At 40.9% G+C, this 23,489-nt stretch overlaps 1 protein-coding gene across 8 annotated transcripts in view; it reads left to right on the top strand.

The window, feature by feature from the left end:
- The window catches only part of SPATS2L (spermatogenesis associated serine rich 2 like), a 149,772-nt gene that overhangs the window by 92,656 nt on the left and 33,627 nt on the right, over positions 1 to 23,489 (top strand). For 3 of the 8 annotated variants that reach the window (XM_082763299.1, XM_082763297.1, XM_082763298.1), the window contains exon 2: positions 18,283 to 18,344. The exons of 3 other annotated variants lie outside the window; for them this stretch is intronic. In XM_082763299.1, the coding sequence (XP_082619425.1) occupies positions 18,306 to 18,344 (39 nt within the window). In that variant the 5' untranslated portion in view covers positions 18,283 to 18,305. Of the gene's footprint in view, positions 1 to 1,313; positions 1,339 to 7,885; positions 7,928 to 18,282; positions 18,345 to 23,489 lie in introns of those variants that run through there. 2 more of the 8 variants (XM_082763296.1, XM_082763300.1) reach the window with 2 other exon arrangements.

The following is a 23,489-nucleotide window of genomic DNA, read 5'->3' as shown; positions in this document are numbered from 1 at the left end:
CTAAAAATAATCAATTCTTCCACTTCTCTGAGTTTATCATGAGACTAGACAGATGAAATGTTTTCAGTATTAAAGCATTAAGATTGAGAATTGCATGATTTACCCTAGGAAATTGCAAAAGAAAAAATAAAATCTGATGAATGAAATCTTTGTTCAATTCTGATGAGAATTGTAGTGAATCACTGTCAGAGTACCTGTTCCTTGCTGCAGCCCTTTATTTTTGATCAGATACACTGTTGTCTGTGGAAAAAATAACTGGTAGCTGTTTGAAAACAGCTCAAGAAATATTTCAGGTTAGATTTCATTTATCTTATTAATATCAAAGTCTGAAACTGAAAGCAGGTTGAGCTTTCACAGAATTTTCATAAAGATTAAAGGAGACAAGCTCTTGAACAGGTACTTTATTTTTAGGATATGTGGAATGCTCTGTTACTGTTAGCCCTTTATTCCACTTATGCTAATATTAAGGTGGATAAGCACTTGCTTCTGGTGGTGAAAAGCATCACAAAATCTTGGACAAATGTGTAGCAGTGTGATGTGTCTGAATGGAAGAGCTCAAGGTCTCCATCTTAAGTCTCTTGCTGGACTTTTCAGCTGGTGCTAACCACTTCAAGGAGAAATGTGATGTTACGTGCTTACTGTGTCACCTTCATAGGTAGCATAGGAATTTCGGGTAAGCATACAATACATGGCGAATCTTTAAAGAAAAGCATCTGTGCTCATGGATTTTCAATATTGAAACATTGATTTGAATGAAGGTTTCCATGAGTGGCTGGGAAGGGTGAACACACTCATAAAAAGACACTGTGCAGGGAAGGTAAGACAGAATTGACAGAATTGACCCCTCTCCAGTATGTTCTGAAACCATCCGTGCTTGAAAAGGTAACTTTTCTTGGGCACAGGTAGCTTGTATTTTTGTTCTGTCCTTGGAGGGTGCACTCTGAGTAGGCTGGAAGAATCCTTATCCTTTGCTGTGGAGGAACAAACACTTTCTCTGAGGGTAACAGGATGGAGTGGGTGTTCTGCTAGAAGGGAGGACCAAGGCTGTGATTTGTGCCCTGTCCAAAAGCAGGGTGTGCATGGGGATAATGTGGTGAAAGGCTTCTTGTGTTTTTCCTCCAGCTCCACAGTTCAGACAGACTAAAAGGAGCCAAAGCATTCCCTGTTTGCTGTGCTCTGAATGCAAACAAGGTGGTCAGACTGTCTGGTCTCAGTTAATGACCAGAACCTCAAGAAAAATAACCATGGATAAAATTAGAACGTCTCTCCCTATGTCAACATTATTGAGAACTCTGCATACGCAAGGAAGTCATCTAGTGGAGCAGAATCTTTTCCTATGTAAGTTGCTTTTCATCCATGGGTCTCATTTTCATTTTTGGAGTGGAGAGTCCAAATACTGAGTTACTGTGGAGTGAGCACACTTCAGCCAAACCCTTGATTGTGTGGAAGCCAGCAGTAGAACTCTGTTAACCACAAATGTCTAATCACAGCTCCCATAAGGGGTCTGCAGGGCCAAGCCTGCTCATTTTGGTACGTGGCTAAATCAGAGAGGAGAGTTTGTGGCAGTTCTGACTGCATGGTTTGTTTGCAGTTAGTCTTTCTGAATGACTGGCATGACTGCTCTTTGTGAATGAAGATGCTAACTTTATGTAAGGCTTTGCATAAACAGTGAAATGCTCTCCCCATCCCACCCACCCCCCCCTCCACACACACGCACGCACACACACACACACACACACACAAAGAAAGAAAAAAAAAAAAGCTGTTCAGGGTCACCTTTGCTATTACTTGTGGGGGGGCTCTAGTTGAATGAAGGGAAGGTATGACTGATATAGGGCTCCACAGTAACTCAGTGTTTGGACTTGACAATAAGCACTGTCATCAGCTCTTCCCTGAGTACACAAACCGCAGTAACTTCCTGCTTTGTTGTGATGAACTTCGCCCATCCAGAGTTTTGCTGTGATACGGGGTCTGTGGGGAAGTATAACTGGCTCACAGGGAATTCAAATAGCTTTTTTGGAGAAGTTTTGTTCAGCAGATGTTTCTGAGAAGTGTTCCAGTTGTGATGAAGTAATTCTTTTTTCCAACAAAAACCCTGTTTGATTGGAAAATTCCAAGCCAGCCCAATTTATTGTCTGCTAGTTCTTACTACTTACAGAACGGTTCAAGCAAGTTGAGAAACTGAAAATTCAGCTTGTTTAGTGTGTTAACTCTGAACTGGCACTGTTTCTTTGACAGTGCCTACATACAATATATAGGAGCTTGTAAGTGCTACTGTAACATTGCTACCTAACAGATGTAAAAGATAAGGCATGCTTTTCTGTGCACTGCTTACCTGAAAAGTGCTGGTACCAATGTTTGCCCAAGAAACGTGGGTATGGTACCCTTCAGTACATGGACGTTTGAACAGGTAGGGAGGGCATAGCTGGTAGTTGCAAATCAGAGCTTCATCTAATGCTTTTGAACACCAGTAAAGTAAATAATGTGTTTTTTAGCCTAATATCTCTTAAATATTTCATTGTAGAAGTTCTGGATAGAAGCAAAGTAAAGGTCTGTGTAATGTGCCACTCATTTTATCAATTCATGGGTTATGACATGCTGAAGGATCACCTCTGGTGAATTGGCAAAAAAAAAAAACAACAGGCAAATCAAGAAGTGGTCTGGAGTATGTATCCCAGAGCTGTACAGTGTAACTGATTTAGCTGTCTTTGAGAAAAGTGCCATTGAGGTAGAACATAGATTTATTTCTTTGGAAATGTTCCTCAGTGGTGAACAAAATATCTTCTTTTTATTTTGTTGATAAAGTTGTTCCATTAGCTGTCCATGCCACGTTTGTTTCCTTGGCTAGTCAAACAGCTTTCTTCATCAGGATTGTCACTGGCCAGTTAAGAAGTCAGTGTTTTGTTTTTTTTTTGTTTTGTTTTGTTTTAAAGCCCCTTATATGCCAGGCTAACCCAGGGCTTCAGTTCATGCATGACATGCTGTGCTTCCTATGCTACTGACCTTAAGAAGCAGAAAGATTTTCTGACATTAGCTCATCGTCTCCTTTTCGCCAGGGGCAAAACTGGTTAAGGTGCCTTTGCATCTTTTTGGCAATGTACAATCTGCATTGACTGACTGTACTTCTACATTATTTTTGATGTACCTGTGAACAGCAATACCTAGATAGTGTTTGTTTCATCTGGAAAGAAAAATTGGTTTATTTTGTTTCTCTAAAAATGTGCAGTTCAAAGTCCAGTAAACACTAACAGACACGTATTTTAATGTGCAATAACAAGTAGGTTGAAGGCCTGTTTGAACAATAAGTAATTATAGGTTAGCTTATTCAGTGTTTTTGTTGTTGTTTCCAGGAATACCTTTTGTTAACATAGGAAATCAGGGTTTTCCTTGGGGTAGGAAGGTGGGGGAGGAGAGGCAGGCCAGCATTTGTTGTAAATCTAGGAACCACAAAACATCAGTGGCATTGCTTTCAGTGCAGTGTGTGACTTTGTGGATACTGTTAGCAGAGGAACAATGTTGGGTCTATCTGTTTATTGTGCGTCAGGTCGCTTTAATAGAGAAATTTATAGGCATTTCTTAGTGTTTGTGTGTGTTGTGTGTATTATACACGCAATTTAAAAATACTGTTCAAGGAAAAACTTGCATCTTCACAGGGCAGCTGCTTCATACGGAGTGAAAATGAAAGGCTGCGTTTCAAGGCTTGGTTTTGCAAGGTTCAGACTGCTCTGACACATTTAGATCAAGTAATATGCATAACTCAAAGTATGTTTACATATGCTTTGAACATACTTTCATCACCTGAGACCTATCTGCATAAGACTTAAGACTTTCCTGCCCTCATTTGAGTATCTGGCTTCATCAGTATTCATCAAACATGGGAGTACTTTCAGAGCTCTTTTAAAGTTCTTTCTTTCCCAGAGTTCACCATAAGCTTGCCAGCTGTTGTCATGAGTGCAGTGCTTCCTCATGTGCTCAGCCAGGGCAGCTCCAGCAACTGCATTTAAAGCTCTCTGCCCAGATGCTTTTTCATCTCTGCAGCTATGAGGGTGGACTCTGCTGTGCTTGCCCGTGGTTCCAACAGGCAGCTGATGAAAGTTTGCGTAGCTCCTTGAGTTCAAAGGAATTGCTGCAACCTGTTTTTGCTGAGAATCAGTCCTGCACATCTAGCAATGGTAAACTGGCTCTTCAGAGATCTTTGAACTGGAGAGAAGGAAAGAGCGTGAACTTAGAGCGCTTAACAGAAAGTAGGCTGAAATGTGAGTAGCTCCATTCCTTTGAACTTAAGATTTATTCCAAAATAAGAATTTATTCTAATGATCACACTGTACCAGTCTTCTGGTTGAAACTTTTATTTCTTATTTCTAATTTTTATTTCTAATTTTATTTCTTAACATCTAAAATTAGTGTGTATTTGGAGACTTCCTAATATTCATTTTTATTCTTCTGTTTGTACTGTTTAGACATGACTGACTGAGGCAAAGTATACTACTACACTAGATACTCTGATGTTAGCATTCCCATGCCATACTGTCCTGGCAGGCCACGTTTTGACAACAGAAGCAAATTAGCTTACACTGTTTCCTGGTATGCCATTCTGAGCTGAAATAGGAGCCGACATAAATGACTTAATGACTCAAGCACCTGGCAAAAATGACTTAAAAGATAATAAGCAGTCTGTAAAGACTGAAAGTCAACTTTTTTTTGTTTGTTTTGTAGGGGTTTCATGGAAAAGTTGAATTCAAACAGATCATATTTTACAACTTCACTGCTCTTTATCAGTGTGTTTGGCAAGATTCCTTCTTGCACTTGAGGAAGAGCAAGACTGTAATGTTTACTTTGGCAAGCATTGCTGTGGAAAGCGAGTTTTCTCATTCTGAAATATTTCCAGGTCCCCCATCCATCTATCCTGCATAACAGAGAGGATCACTCTACTGGCCATGTAACTGAAGCCCGCTATTCTAAACTGGACTTGGTTCTACTAGTGAGATATATGCAGTAAGCCTAGGAATTTTAGACATCTTCAGTTTATCCTGGATCAGAGTGATGCTCTTGGATGTTCCACTAGGATGCCAGTCAGCAGAACACAGCCCCTAGGCCCTCTGCAGTGTTTCCAGCCCCAAAGTAGTATAATCCATTCCCTGCTGTTGTGGAGGGGTAAGGGTACAGAGCTCCTTGACACAGTCCCCTGTAGTGGAGAGCAGCAGGAGCCTGGAAAGTTGCTATGTTATCCTGAGTAGTAGTTAGCAGTGGTGCTGAGATTCTTGCCTTTGGAGCCCTGAAGTGGGGAAATGCCTTCTAGTGTGTTTTTTTAATTTATTATAGCTTCTTAATGTGTAGTAGTGTTGGCCATTGGTGAGTGTTTCCTTAGGTAACAGGGTTGTATATGAGTTGAAAAGAAAGGCAATGGGAAGCACTGCCACTTCAGTTTTGAATTGCAGCTTCATTCCACCACCCCCACGTACTTGACAGTTGGTAAAAACCTGGTGGTGGTTCAGATCAAATCAGATCGTATACCTCAGCTGGGACGTAAAACCAAATGAATATGGAGTTCGGGTATGTGATGATATGTACACCATAAAGAATCAGTGGGGAAAACCTCCTGACTTCGGGTTCCTGGCTCTCTCTGCTTCAAGTGGTGTATAGTCATACTGCTGTAGTGAGGAGCTGGCTTGGAAATAAGTGTTTGCCTGTTAATCAGTATGGTAAAGAGGATGAGAGGAATTTGCAGAGATTATGCCTAAGTTGCTTGGCTGTTCGCTAGGAAACAGCTTTTATATCATGTGAATACCCTTCCACAGAAAGGTCCAAGTACTGAATAACAAGACTCCGTTCCAAAAGTTTGGTGTTTTTAGAATTTGAACTCCATTTTTTAAAGATAGTGTTGCATGTGTTTAGTAGATGTCCTCCAGTGTTTCAAATGTTGTTTGTTAAGTAATTATGCTCATTATGTAACTTGAAGTTTTATTTTACTTTAAAATATGATTAATTCATAAAGTACTTCATTGCACTCATTGTTTCCACACACTACTGAAGAAACTAATATGGGTTCTTAGAACATTCAAATTAGCGGACACTAGAAGTTGAGTTACTTAGCAAAGACTAAATTAGTTTTTCTATAGTAGAGTATTTTATGAGTTGGCACAGTTTGGACATCCTTTAGCTTTATCTTTGATTTTGCCAACATTATGACATAACCTTTTGTTTTTAATTCATGATATTGTTAGAAGTATCAATGGTTGAATTTGAATGCAATGTAATGCAAGTTTGTCAAATAACAGAGAAGAGGAAGTGAATTGCATGAGAACTCTGTAGGTCTCTGGACTTGTAGCCTCACCCACCATGCGAAGAGATCAGGGATGAATAACCTTGTTGCCACTCCTAGAGTATAGACAGCTGTCATCCTCTGGTCTCAGTGAGTGATTGTAACAGGCCACAGAAAATTAATCTGAATATTTGTGTTGTGCACTTTTTAATGCACAGGTGTAGAATGTGATGTAGTGAATCAACAACTAATTTTTATGGATGGAAGGCACATAGCCATCAGAGGAAGGAGCAGTGTTCATATTTCCTGGAAGCAAGCAATTTTTTACTCACTGTGTTTAGTACGGGAGGTGACCACAGGTGTAAGAATGTGTGTAGGTACAGAATATATGTATGTGCCATTAGAAGAAAAAAATTTTATTCTAATGAGAGGGTAGCTAGGCAGCAGAGGCAGATGTGTGTTTTCTGATGACAGCGGTCCTGTGATTCTGGCAGGTGTTTATAGATAAATAAATAAATAAATAAAAACAGGTATATGTATAAACTTTGGCTAAGGAGTGAAGGTGTCCTGGAACCAACTTAGCATGAACAGTTCTAGGAACATATATGTGCCTGCCTGCCTATCTCAGCAGGTGCAGAATACCTGCTTTGTACTGGTCTGCAGCTGCTGCATCATGGACCGTACCATATACAGGGCTTGTATGTGGCCTGTGCTGTGGCCTAGTTCCTCATTCTGATAGTTTGCTATGATTAACACAGCTGGACTTTTGTCAGTGTTGTGAAACAGGTAACTCCTGTGGCAGAGCTTTTCTTTGTTTCAGTACAAAAATGGTAAGAGCAGAGGCCAACGTTTTGCAATGGCTAGAAGAGATGGCTTTAGAATTTAGCCTGAAGCATCAGTTAAACACAAAAGGAAACTTCTGATGTTTGGTATTCTAGAGCACAATAAACAATAAGTTAGATTAAACTTATTGAACAAATTACTCAGAACATTCAAATTAATTAAAAGTTCAGTAAATTATCAGTAAAATGTTACCACTTATTTTTTTTAGTAGTATTGCAAATGCGGGCACCTATTTTGTATTTCGCTGGATTCAGCTGTTCTCCTTAATGTTCTGGCCTTGTGAGATAGAAGCTATGAGAATCACTTCAATGACTTACTGCAGTGTAATGCTGCCTACATTGTATTTACAGGCAAACAGCATTCGCTCTGTGAAGGCTGATTCTAAAGGTACCAAAACCTATACTTTGTTAGGCTTTTTAGGAAAGAAAATTGATCTCTATAACTCATGCAGGATGGTGTTAATGACCTAAATAAAAGTGATTGTTCAGATCCTTTTCAGCACAATGTACATTCTACAAAGGTGCAGTCTGTAAGGCTGTATATCTGAGACATCTGCTCCTTTCTCAGATTCTAACATCAGTCACTTCAGGAATCCCCAGGCAGAAGGTGATAAACAGTGGAGGAGCATAAACCTTTTTTCTGTAGGAATCCAGACTTGCATGTGGAATCAGCGAGACATCTTATTTCCTGTATCCTGTTTACAGCTCTGCAGCCAATGGATTTCAGGCAGTGTGGTGACCATCAGGGAATCAGGCTGTGGCAGCCGAGAAGAGAGAATGCAGAGGCAACTGCTGTGGTTGAGATGAGCATGACAAAGGCATGGTAATGGCACTGGGTTCTGCAAGAGGAGAGTGCTCTGCAATGTGTGTGTACCTCAGTGCATATCTTTAAAGGAGAGGATCCTAAAAGCCTTAGATATCAAAATTATCCAGAGGCACTTAACCAGCCTGAAGTGGCTAACCTCAGATTTCTGAAAACCAGGAAATAAACAATGAACATGTGTACTGTTTCTGGGTATGATCTTTAAAAAGGCTCAAAACAGTACAGGAAAAATATGAGCTCTTTGTTAATTACCTCTTGTGTGTGTATGTTGTTTTTCTTTTTTTTTTTTTTCCTCCCCTTTATGTCGTCTTTTAGAAAGATAAAGCTAAAAGGACAGCTGGGAGGATGCTTGTTAATGTCATAGATATTCCTGATCCTCATTACATTTCTGCATTTATTTTTTAATTATTCTATTTACCATTAGACTCTAGACTACAGCAAATAGACAAATCACACCTGTTGCTAATTTCAAGATAGTGAAAACAAGCATCAATCTCAGTGCTGTGTCCTGTATTTTAATTTTAATTTATTTTATCTATTGTGCCACCACAATAGCACAGTTTTGTGCACAACTGACGACAAAGTAAGGTTTTGTAACTTAGTCAAGTGTGTGTTAATGTTTGGCTTTTGATGTGGTAAGAGATCTTTTTTTTTCCTTCTGCTATTTAAATAGTCTGAGTGAAAACCAGAAGTCCTTTCCAAAATACTTGATTTTTGAGAGTCTTCCTTTAATTTAAAAATACACTAGAAAAGGTGTGTTTATCTCAGCATTTATCTGCTGTTCTCTGACAAATAACATCAAAGAGACTATCTCTGTGATAGTCAGAGGAAGTCAAATGTGGAACAAAGGCCATGTGTCTCTTATTCTGATGTTTTTGTCTTTACCTAGAGCATGTGGGTGTCTGCGGGCAAGACAGTAATATAATACACATGGGATAGATAGGAATCCCATTTAAAAATGAGATCTAATTCTGTAGAGGAAGTAGGTGTGCAGAAGATGAAAGCATAGCACAGGCTGCTGCAATCTCATTAGATACACTTAGAACCAACTTCCAAAAACGATGTAAATGCTAAACTTGTGATTGTTGTGTTCTGCCGGTACCTCACATCAGCTTTTTGGATTTGGGGAGTTTTGACAGAACTGATTGGAAATGAGTAAATGATCCTTAATTAAAAATAAAATAAAAAGCCCACATTCAAGCATTGATCTACTTCATCAGCATATTTGAGTGAAAAAATTGTAAACTCTAGCTTCTCTGCTAACAGTGAAAGCTTACTCAGTGACTGAGTGCGCATAGCCATGCTTGGCAGGGCTGATAAGTTAATCACGCAATAGTGCCTTGTATCTGTCTCCCGCCTTTTGTTGCTGCACTGTGACCCAAAGAATCTGTACTCATGGGATCACCTGTCTAGTATAGGGGAAAAAGGAAGAGGAGGGTTGTACCAAAAAAAAAAAAGAAAAAAAAGGCTGCGTTTGGGGTGCTGTGTAGAACTTGGAAAATGTTAGTCACAGGACATTTGTAAGAAATTAGCATTGTGGAAGGAAGGGCTGGGTTAGTACAAGATGCAGCAGATGACAGCAGAAGCAGATATGGACTTGAAAAGCATGGAGAAGGGTCAAGTCAGTCAGACCTGGGATTCTTGTTGTATAGGGGAGGCATTAAAATAGGAAATGGTTGTGGTGGCCAAATGAGGAAGTACATCATTTTAGAGGTACAGGAGACTTTATTCATCCATAAACACAGAGATAGGAAAACCTTCCCAAAATATTTTGTGGGGAATTTTCTGTTTGCTGTTGCCAGAGATAAGTTGTGTGTTCAGCTGTCAGAAGCAGTGGAACAGCTGCAACAATCTCCTCTGCTCTGATGGAACTTACTTCTGGGCTGCTTTCACAAAACACATCTGCCTGGCAACACTGGCACTTCCATAAGCTCCTTTCCCCTCTCTGTATTTGTTGGAAGATTCTTTTTTGTTTTGATGGAAAGAGGCACATTTTTTATTTTTCTGATACTGCTTTTAAGTCTGAAGTTTAAGCATACTATATGTGGTAGTAGCCAGATTTTTGCAGGAGAGGCAGGGCACAGACTCCTTCTCTGATGCTTGAGATGTTGGCAATTTCCTGCCCATACAAAATGTTTCACAAAATGAAGAGTGTGGCACCTTTACCCCAAGGCCTGCTTAGCTGGAGAAATTTTGCCTGTCAGACACCTGGTGCTAGTTGAAAGGTGGCAGGTGTTCCTTGGAGGATGAACACAGCAGCAGAGGGATATCAGAGCTGCTTGAAGACAGGAAAGAAATGGCTGTAAATGCTGGGCAAGTAGCCACGTACTTAAGACAGTGACAGGTGAGCTCAGGCATGTTCTGCTGTGGTGGTTAAGGGCTATGCCTGCCTGTCTGCTCTGCTGGATATTGCTACTTGCAATAAAGTCGGGGCCAGAACACGTGTGAGCACCTCAGCTTGCTCCAGTTCAGTTTAACCTTAGCTTAAACCTGTGCGGAGCAGTATGAATCGCTTAATTTGGTAGGGGAGGAAAATAAGGCTCTGCCAAACTTAATTCACTCTGCTCTGCAGCACTCCATTAAAGCGCCTCTACTGTATTTTTCTCTTTTCATTGTATTGAAAGGGAAGGCATACTCTCTCATTTGGAAGTATGTAATCGGTATAGAAATAATGTGCTTCTGTCAGTATTTAAGGTCAGGAAGTAACAAGCAACTCAAAGTGATCTCCTATTCCAGTAAACACATCTGGAAATTAGTATTAGTAATTAATGACTAATTTAAATATAGGATTCTGTAGTATTTCTTTCATTTCATTCCTTTTTCACAAAAGCCTTGTTGAGGTGACATACATGTACATTAACATTTCAGGAGTACGATTGAGAGATGTGGAGAAAGACAAAGCATTTAAGCTGATACTCAAGTTGAGAATCTTTCATACGGTATGTTTTGTGTGTGCATAATACATTCAGCGCTTGTTTTAACTTACAAGTCTTAGCCCCTGCAGCAAATATGTAAAAGACCTTTCTCCAACCATTTTCTGTGCACACATTGACATGCAAAGCACTGCTCTGTGGTGGTTTTAGGACTCAGTTGTGGGCCATATTCTGATCTTCCACAGCTCAGGCAGGAAGACGCTTCTATAAAGAATTAGGAATCAAAATGGAGCTGTTCAAATTTAGATTTATGCCTCCAGCAAAAGCTCTTAAACTTCACTGGGACCATTTTCTGCATAAAATTCCTTGTGTGTTACAATCTTTCGTCATAGGATTTAGAAATGCAGCAATCTTTCAATACAGGGATTAAAAAATCATTAGAGGAAAAAAATAATAAATCAGATTGCTACAATGAGAAAACTGAATAGCACGTTAAGTATAGTGATAAAGGATAATTTTAAAGATCAGCACTACTCTGACATTTTCCTTCTAATGTATATAGTTTGTGTTTTATATAACAAGTATTGCTGGACTGTGAGTTACATAAATGAGGAAGTGTTTTATGCAGGTTATTTCAATTATCTGCCCTTGTAGAAGGTGAACAGAAAATAGCTCCAACTCAATTTTAGCATCATTTTGACAGCTCTAATATGCATATTAATGAAAAGTCTGAAGTGTAGAGGAATGAGCCCACTTGCAGAAGCTGGTGTTCTCTTAGTTCGTGATCTTGAGGGAGGAGGCAGGGGAAAGCAGGATGTAAGGGGTGGGGGGTGGGGGGAGAAAAAAGAGAAACCCTCTTTTTTGAGGGATGTTCTTCATGTCTTGCCAAGTCTTCCTGAAGCAGCTTGGAGGCTAGCTGAATTGGCACTGCATTCATCAGTAGAAGACTCTTATCATAGTAATACCTGGACATATAGCAAAGTAGAGACAAGTAAATCTGGAGAAGTGTTGTATGACATTTTTGTCTGTTTTTAAAGCAAGTCAGAGCATTGTTACAAAGACTAAATTTGGCTAAGTGCTATAGCATGGTTAAATCAGCAAATTTAAATCGGGTGCGTTATTTAGCTACTGTCTTTGAAGTTACATAAACAGAAGGTTGAATTTTTCACTAAATAAGGTCACTATGATTAATTTGCTTCATACAAAATGCAGTTTTACCAGTTTTTGTATAGTTCTCTTACATAATTAGGAAAATATGCTGAAAAAGCAGAACTTCGATATTTCAGATGGCAGATATTTTCCCATTATTTATTTGTTTTATGTATTAACAGATTTTAAGGTCAGAAGGCTCTGTTAGCTGTAAACCTTATTGTACTTGGTTTCTGTGGCATGTTCAGTTCTTCAAGAAAATTTTCCCAGTTTTTCTTTATTATGGTTACTACAAGGTGTGGATCAGTTTAAGTGTGTTTTAATCCCACATGCAAGAGGTCACTGTAACATTACTGGAGCTACTAGACAGTAGATATGAGGGTGAACTAGTCAGATAACCATTCCTTAAAATGCAATTATCTTAGAACAGAGAAGAATATCAGTCCAGCACAGTTTTGATGTCAATAGGTAAAATGCATTCTTTTCTGAAAAGTTGTAAGGGATAATGAAGAGTTAGCATAATTTTAGAGCTAGGTTTTCCAGTCTGCATGGGAAATTTGATGTACTGTATCTCATGCTCTGTGCCCATTTGGCATGAGAAATAGCTTGATGGCAAAATAAAAGTACGAGAGAAGTACAGGAAAAATGTCTTATAGGGACTACTGACTACAGCTAAGTTCACGCACTAAATATTGGAGTTGCCCCACCCTCACATTTGATGTGATCTTCCTACCTGCTTTCTCCAGACACTTTATAATTCTACTGTTAGCCATTAAGTGGGTTTGACAAAGAAACTTGAGCTCTTTCATCCTTGATTTATAAGGGTTGTGGGGAGGCTTCTGATCTGAGATGCTTTCTTCAGCAAATAGTAAGGCATTCAGAGTGTCCCAGTTGCTGGAAAGAAGTCTTATGGGATACACAATGTAGACTCCATCTCTGTCTTGGTAAAGTGGCTGAGCCACTGAATAAAGGCAGCTACAAGGTATGTGAATTTTTATAGACAGATGTTATCTGTTGACAGCACAGTAAAACAAAGGTGGCAGAAGGAATCTTACTCATTTCAAGCATATTTTTTTTTAAATAACTAGTAATGGAAAGGGTTACTTCCCCCCCCCCCCCTTCTGGCACCTTTTTTGTGGGCTTGCATAATTTGGTGTCTGCTCTTCATCATATCAAAACTCAAAAATGTGTTCCCTTTTCTTCTTCCTGCTGTCTCTTTCCCACTTACCAAAAGTAATGTTATGTTTGAAAATGTACTTCCTTGAATCTCATCTTTTTAATTAGAAAACACATGCATACAAAACCAAATAAATATATTTGAGTGATATTACTAAATAGTGTAGTAGAAGCATTAGGTGTTTGAACTCCACCAAAGTGCAATGTTTCAAAGCTGGAGTTGAGGGAGGATTTTTCTTTAAGTGCATTAAAAGAGATTTAGAAGAATTATGGGAACTCTTATCAGTCCAGAGAGCAGAGGTATCAAATGGGGAAAAAGTGTTGCAATTTAGGAAGTTGGAAAGAACTGAGATTTTATTCTTGTTTATGTACAGCAATACCTTCCTTCCAGTGTACAATGGAGTTAAATTTGGTGGCCAAGCCCCTATATCTTTTGACTTGAGTCTGCTATGTAATTCTTTGTGTGTGACTTAATTTTAAAATGTTTTTTTAAAATGAATTTTAAAATTCAAGTCTGTCCCTTACGGAACTCTAAGGTAATTAGTTTTGATGGAAGCTGGATTAGACACCTGGACTACTTTCTCTGTATTAACTCTTCATTGTGGGATGCAGTGTCTCTGTTACATGGCTGGGTAACAAAAAATAAAAAGCCTATAGCAGAGTTTCTTAATTACATGCAAACTCCATTCATGTGCCCAAGTTCAGGATAGACTTGGAGATTTAACCATACAGGCCTTGTTAGCTTTAAAAGAAGGTGTGTGGTTAAAAACTTTAATTCAGTTTAAAAACAAAACAAAAAAAAACAGTTGTGCAGCACTTGTCTGCCTCATGGTACTTCTGGCTGCTTTTTACAATGGGATCTTCAGATGGGATCTTTCTTCTGGCAAAAAGTAAGATTTCTGGTGATTGAGAAAACAAGAGCTGTTGAGTTCATCATAGGTATTCTTCCTCCTCAAATTTCAAAAGTATCAAGTAATAATGGAGTCTAATCTAAGAGACATGTCTGGGAGAAGCATGATACTCCTTCTATCATGATTCATAACTATAAGGCATTTTTGAAATGTGCTTGCAGAACTAATCCAGGGAAGGCATGAAATTTGAACTTGTTCCACTTTTTTTTCAAAATTGAGCAGTGCTGTGCAGGAAACAGGATCCGCATGGTGGCAGAACTCAAGGAGGAGGTGGAGAGGTTGAGGGCCATCAGGGAGTGCGAGCGGGAGATAGACTGGTGGAGAAACTGCCTGTGCGGCCTGAAGGGTGTCTCACTGGGGTGAGACACCCCAAATAGGGGTGGACCCCCTGCCCTGTCACCGTCAGGCAGAGGGAAGGGACCTGGGAGTTGAGGAGGAATGGAAGCAGGTCCCTGCTCGACCTCACAGGCAATGCCCTCCCCTTCCAGCCCCGCCTTCCCAGGTGCCCTTACACAACAGGTGTCAGGCCCTGGAGCTTGAGAGACCCGTGGGTGAGGATGAAGTAGGAAGCCTACCCAGGAGGATGCCTAGGGTGAGGAAGTCAACTCCACGCCTCAGGACTGCCTGCACCAACAAAGAAAGAAGGGTGATTGTTGTGGGAGACTCTCTTCTCAGGGGAACAGAGGGCCCTCTTTGTCGGCCTGACCCTACCCGTAGGGAAGTCTGCTGCCTCCCTGGGGCCAGGGTCAGGGATGTTGCCAGAAAGCTTCCCAACCTGGTTCGCCCCTCTATTATCCTCTTTTGATAGTCCAGGCTGGCAGTGATGACATTGAAGAAAGAAGTCTCAAGGCTATCAGACAGGACTTTAGGGGGCTGGGACGATTAGTGGAGGGAGCAGGAGTACAGGTGGTGTTTTTGTCTATTCCTACAGTGGCAGGGAGGGGTACAGACAGGACACGGAAAGTCCACCTGATAAACACGTGGCTCAGAGGCTGGTGCCAACACAGAAATTTTGTTTTTTTTTGACCATGGGGCGCTTTACTCGGCGCCCAGCCTGATGGCTGCAGACAGGTCCCACCTATCTCTAAGGGGAAAACGGATCCTAGCCCAGGAGCTGGCAGGGCTCATTGGCAGGGCTTTAAGCTAGGTAAGAAGGGGGACAGGGCTGAAACAAGGCTTGTTGGAGGTGTGCCAGGGGGAACAATGGCAAGGCCGGGGGATAAGGCAATGGCGCAATTGAAGTGTATCTACACTAACGCATGCAGCATGGGTAACAAACAGGAGGAGCTGGAAGCCATCATGCAGCAGGCAGGCTACGACTTGGTTGCCATCACGGAAATGTGGTGGGACCACTCTCATGACTGGAGTGCTGCAATGACTGGCTATAAGCTCTTCAGAAGGGACAGGCAGCACAGCAGGGGTGGTGGTGTGTCTCTCTATATTAGAGAATCTCTTGATGTTGTGGAACTCGAGGCTGGGAATGACAAGGTTGAGTTCCTGTGGGTTAGGATCGGCGGGAAGGCCAACAAGGCTAGCGTCCTGGTCGGGGTCTGTTATAGACCACCGAACCAGGATGAGGAGACGGATGAGGAGTTCTACAGGCAGCTGACAGAAGCTGTGAAATCATCTGTGCTTGTTCTCGTGGGGGACTTCAGCTTCCCTGACATATCCTGGAAGCACAACACAGTCCAGAGAAAGCAGTCTAGGAGGTTTCTGGAGAGCGTGGAAGATAGCTTCCTGACACAGCTGGTTAATGAGCCTACCAGGGGTGGTGCCCCACTAGACCTTCTCTTCACAGAGAAGGACTGCTGGGGAGATGTGGTGGTCAGAAGCTGTCTTGGGCAGAGTGACCACGAAATGGTGGACTTCTCTATTATTGGCGAGGCCAGGAAAGGGACCAGTAAAACCATTGTATTGGATTTCTAGAGGGCTGACTTTGAGCTGTTCAGGATGCTGGTTGGTAGAGTCCCTTGGGAGGCAGCTCTGAATGGCAGAGGAGTCCAGGAAGGCTGGGCGCTCTTCAAGAAGGAAATCTTAATGGCACAGTAGCAGTCTGTCCCCATGTGCCCCAAGACGAGCCAGCGTGGAAGAAGACTGGCCTGGCTGAACAGAGAGTTGTGGCTTGAGCTTAGGAGAAAAAAGAGGTTTATAATCTTTGGAAAAAAGTGCGGGCCACTGAGGAGGACTATAAGGATGTTGTGAGGTTGTGCAGGGACAAAATTAGAAAGGCCAAAGCTCATCTGGAGCTCAAACTGGCTATTGCCATTAAAGGCAAAAAAAAATATATTTTTACAAATACATCAATGCAAAACGGAGGACTGAGGAGAATCTCCATTCTTTACTGGATGCGGGGGGAAACCTTGTTACAAAAGATGAGGAGAAGGCTGAGGTGCTTAATGCCTTCTTTGCCTCAGTCTTTAGCGGCAATACCGGTTGTTCTCTGGATACCCAGTACCCTGATCTGGTGGAAGGGGATGGGGAGCAGAATGTGGCCCTCACTATCCATGAGGAAATGGTTGGTGACCTGCTACGGCACATGGATGTGCACAAGTCAATGGGGCCGGATGGGATCCACCCGAGGGTACTGAGGGAACTGGCAGAGGAGCTGGCCAAGCCACTATCCATCATTTATCAGCAGTCCTGGCTATCAGGGGAGGTCCCAGTTGACTGGCGGCTAGCAAACGTGATGCCCATCTACAAGAAGGGCCGGAGGGCAGACCCGGGGAACTATAGGCCTGTCAGTTTGACCTCAGTGCCAGGGAAGCTCACGGAGCAGATTCTCTTGAGAGTCATCACGCGGCACTTGCAGGGCAAGCAGGCGATCAGGCCCAGTCAGAATGGGTTTATGAAAGGCAGGTCCTGCTTGACGAACCTGATCTCCTTCCTCCTTCTATGATAAAGTGACGCGCTGGGTGGATGAGGTGGATGAGGCTGTGGATGTGGTCTACCTTGACTTCAGCAAGGCTTTTGACACCGTCTCCCACAGCATTCTCCTCAAGAAACTGTCTGCTCTTGGCTTGGACTGGCGCACGCTTCGTTGGGTTAGAAACTGGCTGGATAGCCGGGCCCAAAGAGTTGTGGTGAATGGAGTCAAATCCGGTTGGAGGCTGGTCACTAGTGGCGTCCCCCAGGGCTCGGTGCTGGGGCCGGTCCTCTTTAATATCTTCATCGATGATCTGGACGAGGGCATTGAGTGCACCCTCAGTAAGTTTGCAGATGACACCAAGTTAGGTGCGTGTGTCGATCTGCTCGGGGGTAGGAAAGCTCTGCAGGAGGATCTGGATAGGCTGCACCGATGGGCTGAGGCCAACTGCATGAAGTTCAACAAGGCCAAGTGCTGGGTCCTGCACCTGGGGCAAAATAACCCCAAGCAGAGCTACAGGCTGGGAGATGAGTGGTTGGAAAGCTGCCAGGCGGAGAAGGACCTGGGAGTGATGGTTGATAGTTGGTTGAATATGAGCCAGCAGTGTGCTCAGGTGGCCAAGAAGGCCAACAGCATCCTGGCTTGTATAAGAAGCAGTGTGGCCAGCACGGCTAGGGAGGTGATCGTCCCCCTGTACTCGACTCTGGTGAGGCCGCACCTTGAGTACTGTGTTCAGTTTTGGACCTCTCGCTACAAGAAGGACATCAAGGTGCTCGAGCGAGTCCAGAGAAGGGTGACGAAGCTGGTGAGGGGTCTGGAGAACAAGTCCTACGAGGAGCGGCTGAGGGAGCTGGGCTTGTTCAGCCTGGAGAAGAGGAGGCTCAGGGGTGACCTTATTGCTCTTTTTAGGTACCTTAAAGCTTATTGCTCTTTATAGGTACCTTAAAGGAGGTTGTAGCAAGATGGGGGTTGGTCTGTTCTCCCACGTGCCTGGTGACAGGATGAGGGGGAATGGGCTTTAAGTTGCGCCAGGGGAGGTTTAGGTTGGATGTTAGGAAGAACTTCTTTACCGAAACGGTTGTAAGGCATTGGAACGGGCTGCCCAGGTAAGTGGTGGAGTCACCATCCCTGGAGGTCTTTAAAAGACGTTTAGATGTAGAGCTTAGGGATATGGTTTAGTGGAGGACTGTTTAGTGTTAGGTCAGAGGTTGGACTCGATGATCTTGAGGTCTCTTCCAACCTAGAAATTCTGTGATTCTCTAGACTAACTGTTTTCATGTTTCTCTGGTGCTTATATGTAAGAAGATTCAATTAGTCCTTATGTACCTCTGACAGGTTGTAATTAAAACCTCCAAATGAATCTTTGTCTTCCTCTTTTCACAGACAATATTCTCACCAGGGGAAAGATGGCAGAGATCAGGTCTCCTGTAAATATCAAGGAAAAGGTAGGCTGAAGTAACAGTGCAGTGCAAACTGAAATCTTTGTAACACGCGTTTCATCCCTGCTTCTTCAAGCACTACTCACATACTTAACTTCAGTATAAGTTGACTTTGTGCATAAAGTTAAGTACACTGACGGGTATTAATAGGTTTAGAATGTTAATCTTGGCTGATGAGAAACACATTTTTGCTTTTCTGCAAGGAGACAATGTTCTGTCAGATACAGATCTCTTATTTTCTATCTCTTATTTTCTTGTGGTTCCTGTGCATGCCGATGCTATGGAGAGTAGCACTTTGTGATGGTTGCCAATGCAAATTCACCCTTTGAGGAAACGTACCCTTTTAGAAATCACTTTTTTCTGACCAAGAATGTTGTACTGGAATACTTGAAGGTAATTTCTAAAATTAGAGGCTAAAAAGGATATTTTTTTTTTTTGCTCCTACCGAAGCATCTCTGATAGACGCTAAGGGCCAGCATCCAGTTCTGTTAGTGGGCCCAAGTTTTTTTGAGTATCAATGAGAAGTTGATTAGGTGTGTTCACTTCATGAAAGTTGCACAAGGAGAAAGGATCAAATCTGTTTGATCAAATATGTTATATCAAGGAAATACAGAAAAGTGAAGGCAATGTGAAACAGAAATATAGTCATCACCCACTGTATCATACAACCTGCCTGTGGCACGTAACATCCTGCGGGGCAAAAGGCATATGAAATAGTTTCTTCTCTCTAGGCCTTGCTTTATTCTTTGACGAAACAATTCTTTACAAAATGCCTTGCCCAGGTGCTGTTTTTTGAGTTGCTTTTCCTCATATTCATTGTAAACTGCTATATTGCTCATTGTCACTGAGAATTTGCATGTAAACGTGAATCCATATTTTGGTGATGAGTATCTTCCTTAGTCCCTAATAACAGCCCAGGGTTTAAATACTGAGTAGCTCGATTGATTTTTGCAGTAGACAGTAACGCCATCAAATGTCATTCCCTTGAGCCAGAGTTCTGCAAGGCAAATTAGAATAATTCTCAAAATATAACTCCAGTAAATTTAATTTGTTTTACTTATTTACTGTGTATCTTAAATTCTTTCCTTAATTTAGTTAGTTTTACAAGTGCAGGGCTTTATAAACGGACTGTTTGTCTCTTTCTAGTTTAAGAACAAAGAACTGCAAGAGGCTCTTATTCACAGTGTAATATTTGTTATGTCCAACATTTATTTGAGGTATCTAAAGTTAAATGTTCATAAGCATACACATTTTAAAGAAGGAAAATAATTGGATCAATATCCACTCACTTATAATAGTTCTTTTTATTCTAGTATTTTCCACCAGTATTTAGTGCCACTAAATCTCTATGCCATGATTAAAAGCTAGGTTATCAGCAGCAAAGTTGCTGTTTTTTTTAATTCCGAAAAAATACAGGCTAATAAACTGCTGAATAAAGGCTTAGCAATAAATGCATAAAATGCATAAATTTCAAAATCTGCCTATGTCTGTTGAAGAGCTAGCATGCTCAGTTTGCTGCTTCACCTGGGCTGCTTCACCTGTCTCATTTTAAAGTGAGATTGCCATGGCATGGCACAGAACATCCATTTGAAATCTGTTTGTTTTACAATATGGTGGCTCTTTCAGAGGGTTCTAAAGGTACATTCAGAATATTGCTGTCACACACTAGAAATAGAAGAGAAGGGATGAATGGATATGCCCTGCTCAGTTGACTTTAACTGTATTTGCCCACAGACCAGAATGCTAAAATGTAAGGACCTTGTGTACTTCTGAAAAGCAGGCATTTACTGTACCCCGGTAAGAGTGCAGATCAAATCCCTTTCACACTTAAAACTTACGTGGGTAGAGCAAGACAGTCATGTTACAAAGTCTAAAAGCAGTGAGTTCAGTGTTTAGTTTTATTCACTTTCTTTGGTTAGTATTTCTGAGAAACAAAAGTAAGTTTTATAAACTTAATTACTTTTGCTGAGCTCCACAAACCCACTGTTATCAATACAAATATGAGCAGGTCTTGTTAAATAGAACAGAATTGAATACTGTTCCTTGCCAAGTCTCCATCTTTCCTACCTCTGTACTTGCAAATCATAGTATGCTTCAGATTTTGATCCTGCTAGGACTTGAATGAAGCCAAAAGAGCTGTACATCACATCTGCACACACATACTTATTATTGTAAGTTTTTTTTGGCAAAAATAGAACTCAATTTTCTACTTAAGTTAGACATTGCTTTGCTGTAACAAAAATGTACAGAGCCCATGAAGTTTTGGCATAATGTGTTTTTTATTGCTTTGTTTTTAAATTGTTACACCTACTCATGTTTTTCTCCATGATCAGCATCTAGTAATTCAAGGAAATAAAATTTCTGCCACCATTTTAATGATAATGTAAGGCTGAGGCAGACATTTCAAGTGTTACTAACTAAAGTTATGATGCTTACACGTGCAAGTTTTCTAAGACCTTACCGCTAACTTGAGTCACAAGAGAATGCTACTGTAGTACTGGTACTTGTACTGGTACTATAATTTATTCATAACATTTCAGCTGAAATAGTTCATAAAGTCAGCAGGACAAGCATTCTATTTAATATCTATTTTTTCTTTTTTTTTTTTTTATGTGAATCTCTCAGGAAAAAATGTTGGCCTGCAATGTCAGAAATCTTAATGGAATTTTCCAAAGTTGGCAGAGGCTTCTGCATCTGTGATACTTGTGGGGAGCCAGGAGAGTTCTGATTACCATATTTTCATGCATATAATCCAGAGACTTTCTGGAATACCATAAGCCTACATTTCAGCAGCAGCAAGGGTTGCATGCCTGTATAAGCAGTACAAGGAGTTTACCATCAGGATCTCTCTTGAAACAATTCCCTTTCCCCTGCCTCTTGCTGTGTTCTTCATTCACTATGCTGTTGTCCTTGCCCCCTGATTCTCCTCATCTGTATCTAAAAACAATGTATATCTGAGGACTTTTCTGTTATCAAGATCTTTAAAAACTAGGAGTTATACATCATGCACTTTCAAGTGCAAACATTCTGTGGATTAAGGGATAAAACTGGTCAAACTCATTGGCTTAAATCCCAAATAATTCCATAAAATTAATGAAACTATTCAAGCATTAACCAAGTATATGAACAGAAGAGGTGCTGAGATTCTGTACGACAGGGCCTCTAGATAAGAAGCAATTGGAGTGAGGAATGCAAACGGTTTGTCATCTTCTGCAACAATTTAAATCTCTAGTTTTGACAAGAGGTGAATGAATGTGAGGCACTTCCCAGGATATCCATTCAGCTCTGACACATGACTTTTAGTTTTGATTCAAAGAAATACCAGAAATTGTTCAAACTTCAGGACTTGCTGTTGGACCCATCTTTTTCTATTGTGTGTCTGGTTGTGTTTGAAAAAGATATGATGTCAGCTGGAATAAACAAAATACTCAAATGAAAATATTCTTGGGATTATGTTGGGGGTGAAGTTTTGCTGGATTTCCCAAGAAGCATTTGCTTCTTCATTTCATTGTCACTTCAAATGTCAGGGCTATGGGAGTAGATGGGCAGGTTTGTTCTATTAACTGCAAGAAGAAAATGTTAATCAGATGTATGTTGGAGGATTTCAGTTTTGTTTACATTACATCATAACTGCAGTTTTCATAAGTGATGGTCAGCATGCAAGGAAATAATAAGATTCATTGTGGAAGGAATGGAAACAGTATATACGTTTTAAAACTCTCATTATAAAAAGCAGATAGTTTCCAATCTATGATTTCACTAGGTCTTAGTAAGGTTGACCTTTGCAGCTGTTCCACACCCATGCATTGATGTAGATGGATTTAGTCCAAAGACCAGCAAAGTTGATCAGAATGCAATTTTGTCATTTGAAGAACCATTTAACTTTAGTTTAGGTTATTACAGATTCATGTCTCTAAATAGTGCTGCCATTATTTAAGTGAAACAAATTTTACTGAGTCAAAATCTGTTTATGTACACTTTTTAAAAAATGTTCTTTCATGAATCCTGAAATGTCTGTTTTCCATTTCATTAGTTTAAAAAATTGAGCAGAGGAAGGGGGAGGAACATTGTAAATCCAAGGTGTTTGCCCAAAGTAGATTACTGTAAGAAGTAGAATTTGTTTTGTGCTTACAGGGATAAGTGCTCTGAAGGTATTGGTGTGGTAAATAGGGTATATAGTGAACAGAGAGGTGCAGAAATGGTCAAAGCTGTTATTTTGCTCAAAGGGTGCATTAAGAATATTTGTTCAGTGGGTCATGAACTCAGTTAGTTAGTAAAGCCTTTGGAAAAATGTCTCCTACATAGGCTGTTAATGCAAAAATAAATAAATAAATAAATAAAGATTGTGTTTATGGAATATATTTGTATTGGAGTTTTTTAAAACCTTGAACAATTCTGCCCTTAAGTGTTTTGGGGGGGGGGGGAAACACTTTCTGTTTAAAATAGCCAGGGGACCTACTAAAGACAAACTTACAAATTATAGAAACCAGCAGAGTTCTGTAGACAGCCCTCCTGCACTGGTTCTCTTGCAGGATTTGGGTTGATCCTAATTGGAGCTGTAATCTAGTTGAACGTGGCATACGCTGTTACCTGGCCTCAGTTGCTATGGGTGTATACAGTATGTATGTGTACATAAAGATCTGCTACTGACATGTGGTAGAATTAAGCAGGGTGGGAAAAGGTCTGTATTTGTTGATAACCATATTTTAGAAATAAATTTAGCTCATTACTTAGAGGAAATCTGTTGAGCTTGATGTTTCATACCAAGTGAAGGTGGATGTGGGTTAGTGTTTCTAACCAAGAATACATAAGAGAAAGTACTTTTAAATGAATAAGGGACTGTAATAGTAACTTCAAGGCGATTAGAGCAGCTGTGTTCAGGGGTTTTTGAACAGCTGTGAGCTTTCAGAAAAGAAGCTTAATTTGTCACTATGTCACGAATATTTAAACAAATTCTCTGAACCCCGGATATGTTACTTATTCACCAGAAACATCCCCTTTGAGACGATGCCAAGGGGGAGCAGATGGAGTAGAGCAGCAAACAGGCAAGGACAGATTCCATGTTGTTGCAGTTGCCTGGGAACCATTTGAAACTTGACAGGAAACCTAAAGGACTTGGATGAATACACAGAAATGTTAGCTTGGTTCTGG

This window comes from Aythya marila, assembly GCF_965140915.1.
Source record: "Aythya marila genome assembly, chromosome: 6".
NCBI classification, from domain to species: Eukaryota; Metazoa; Chordata; class Aves; order Anseriformes; family Anatidae; genus Aythya; species Aythya marila.
Note: the sequence above shows the minus strand (reverse complement) of the source record. Positions and strands in the feature narration are given on the sequence as shown.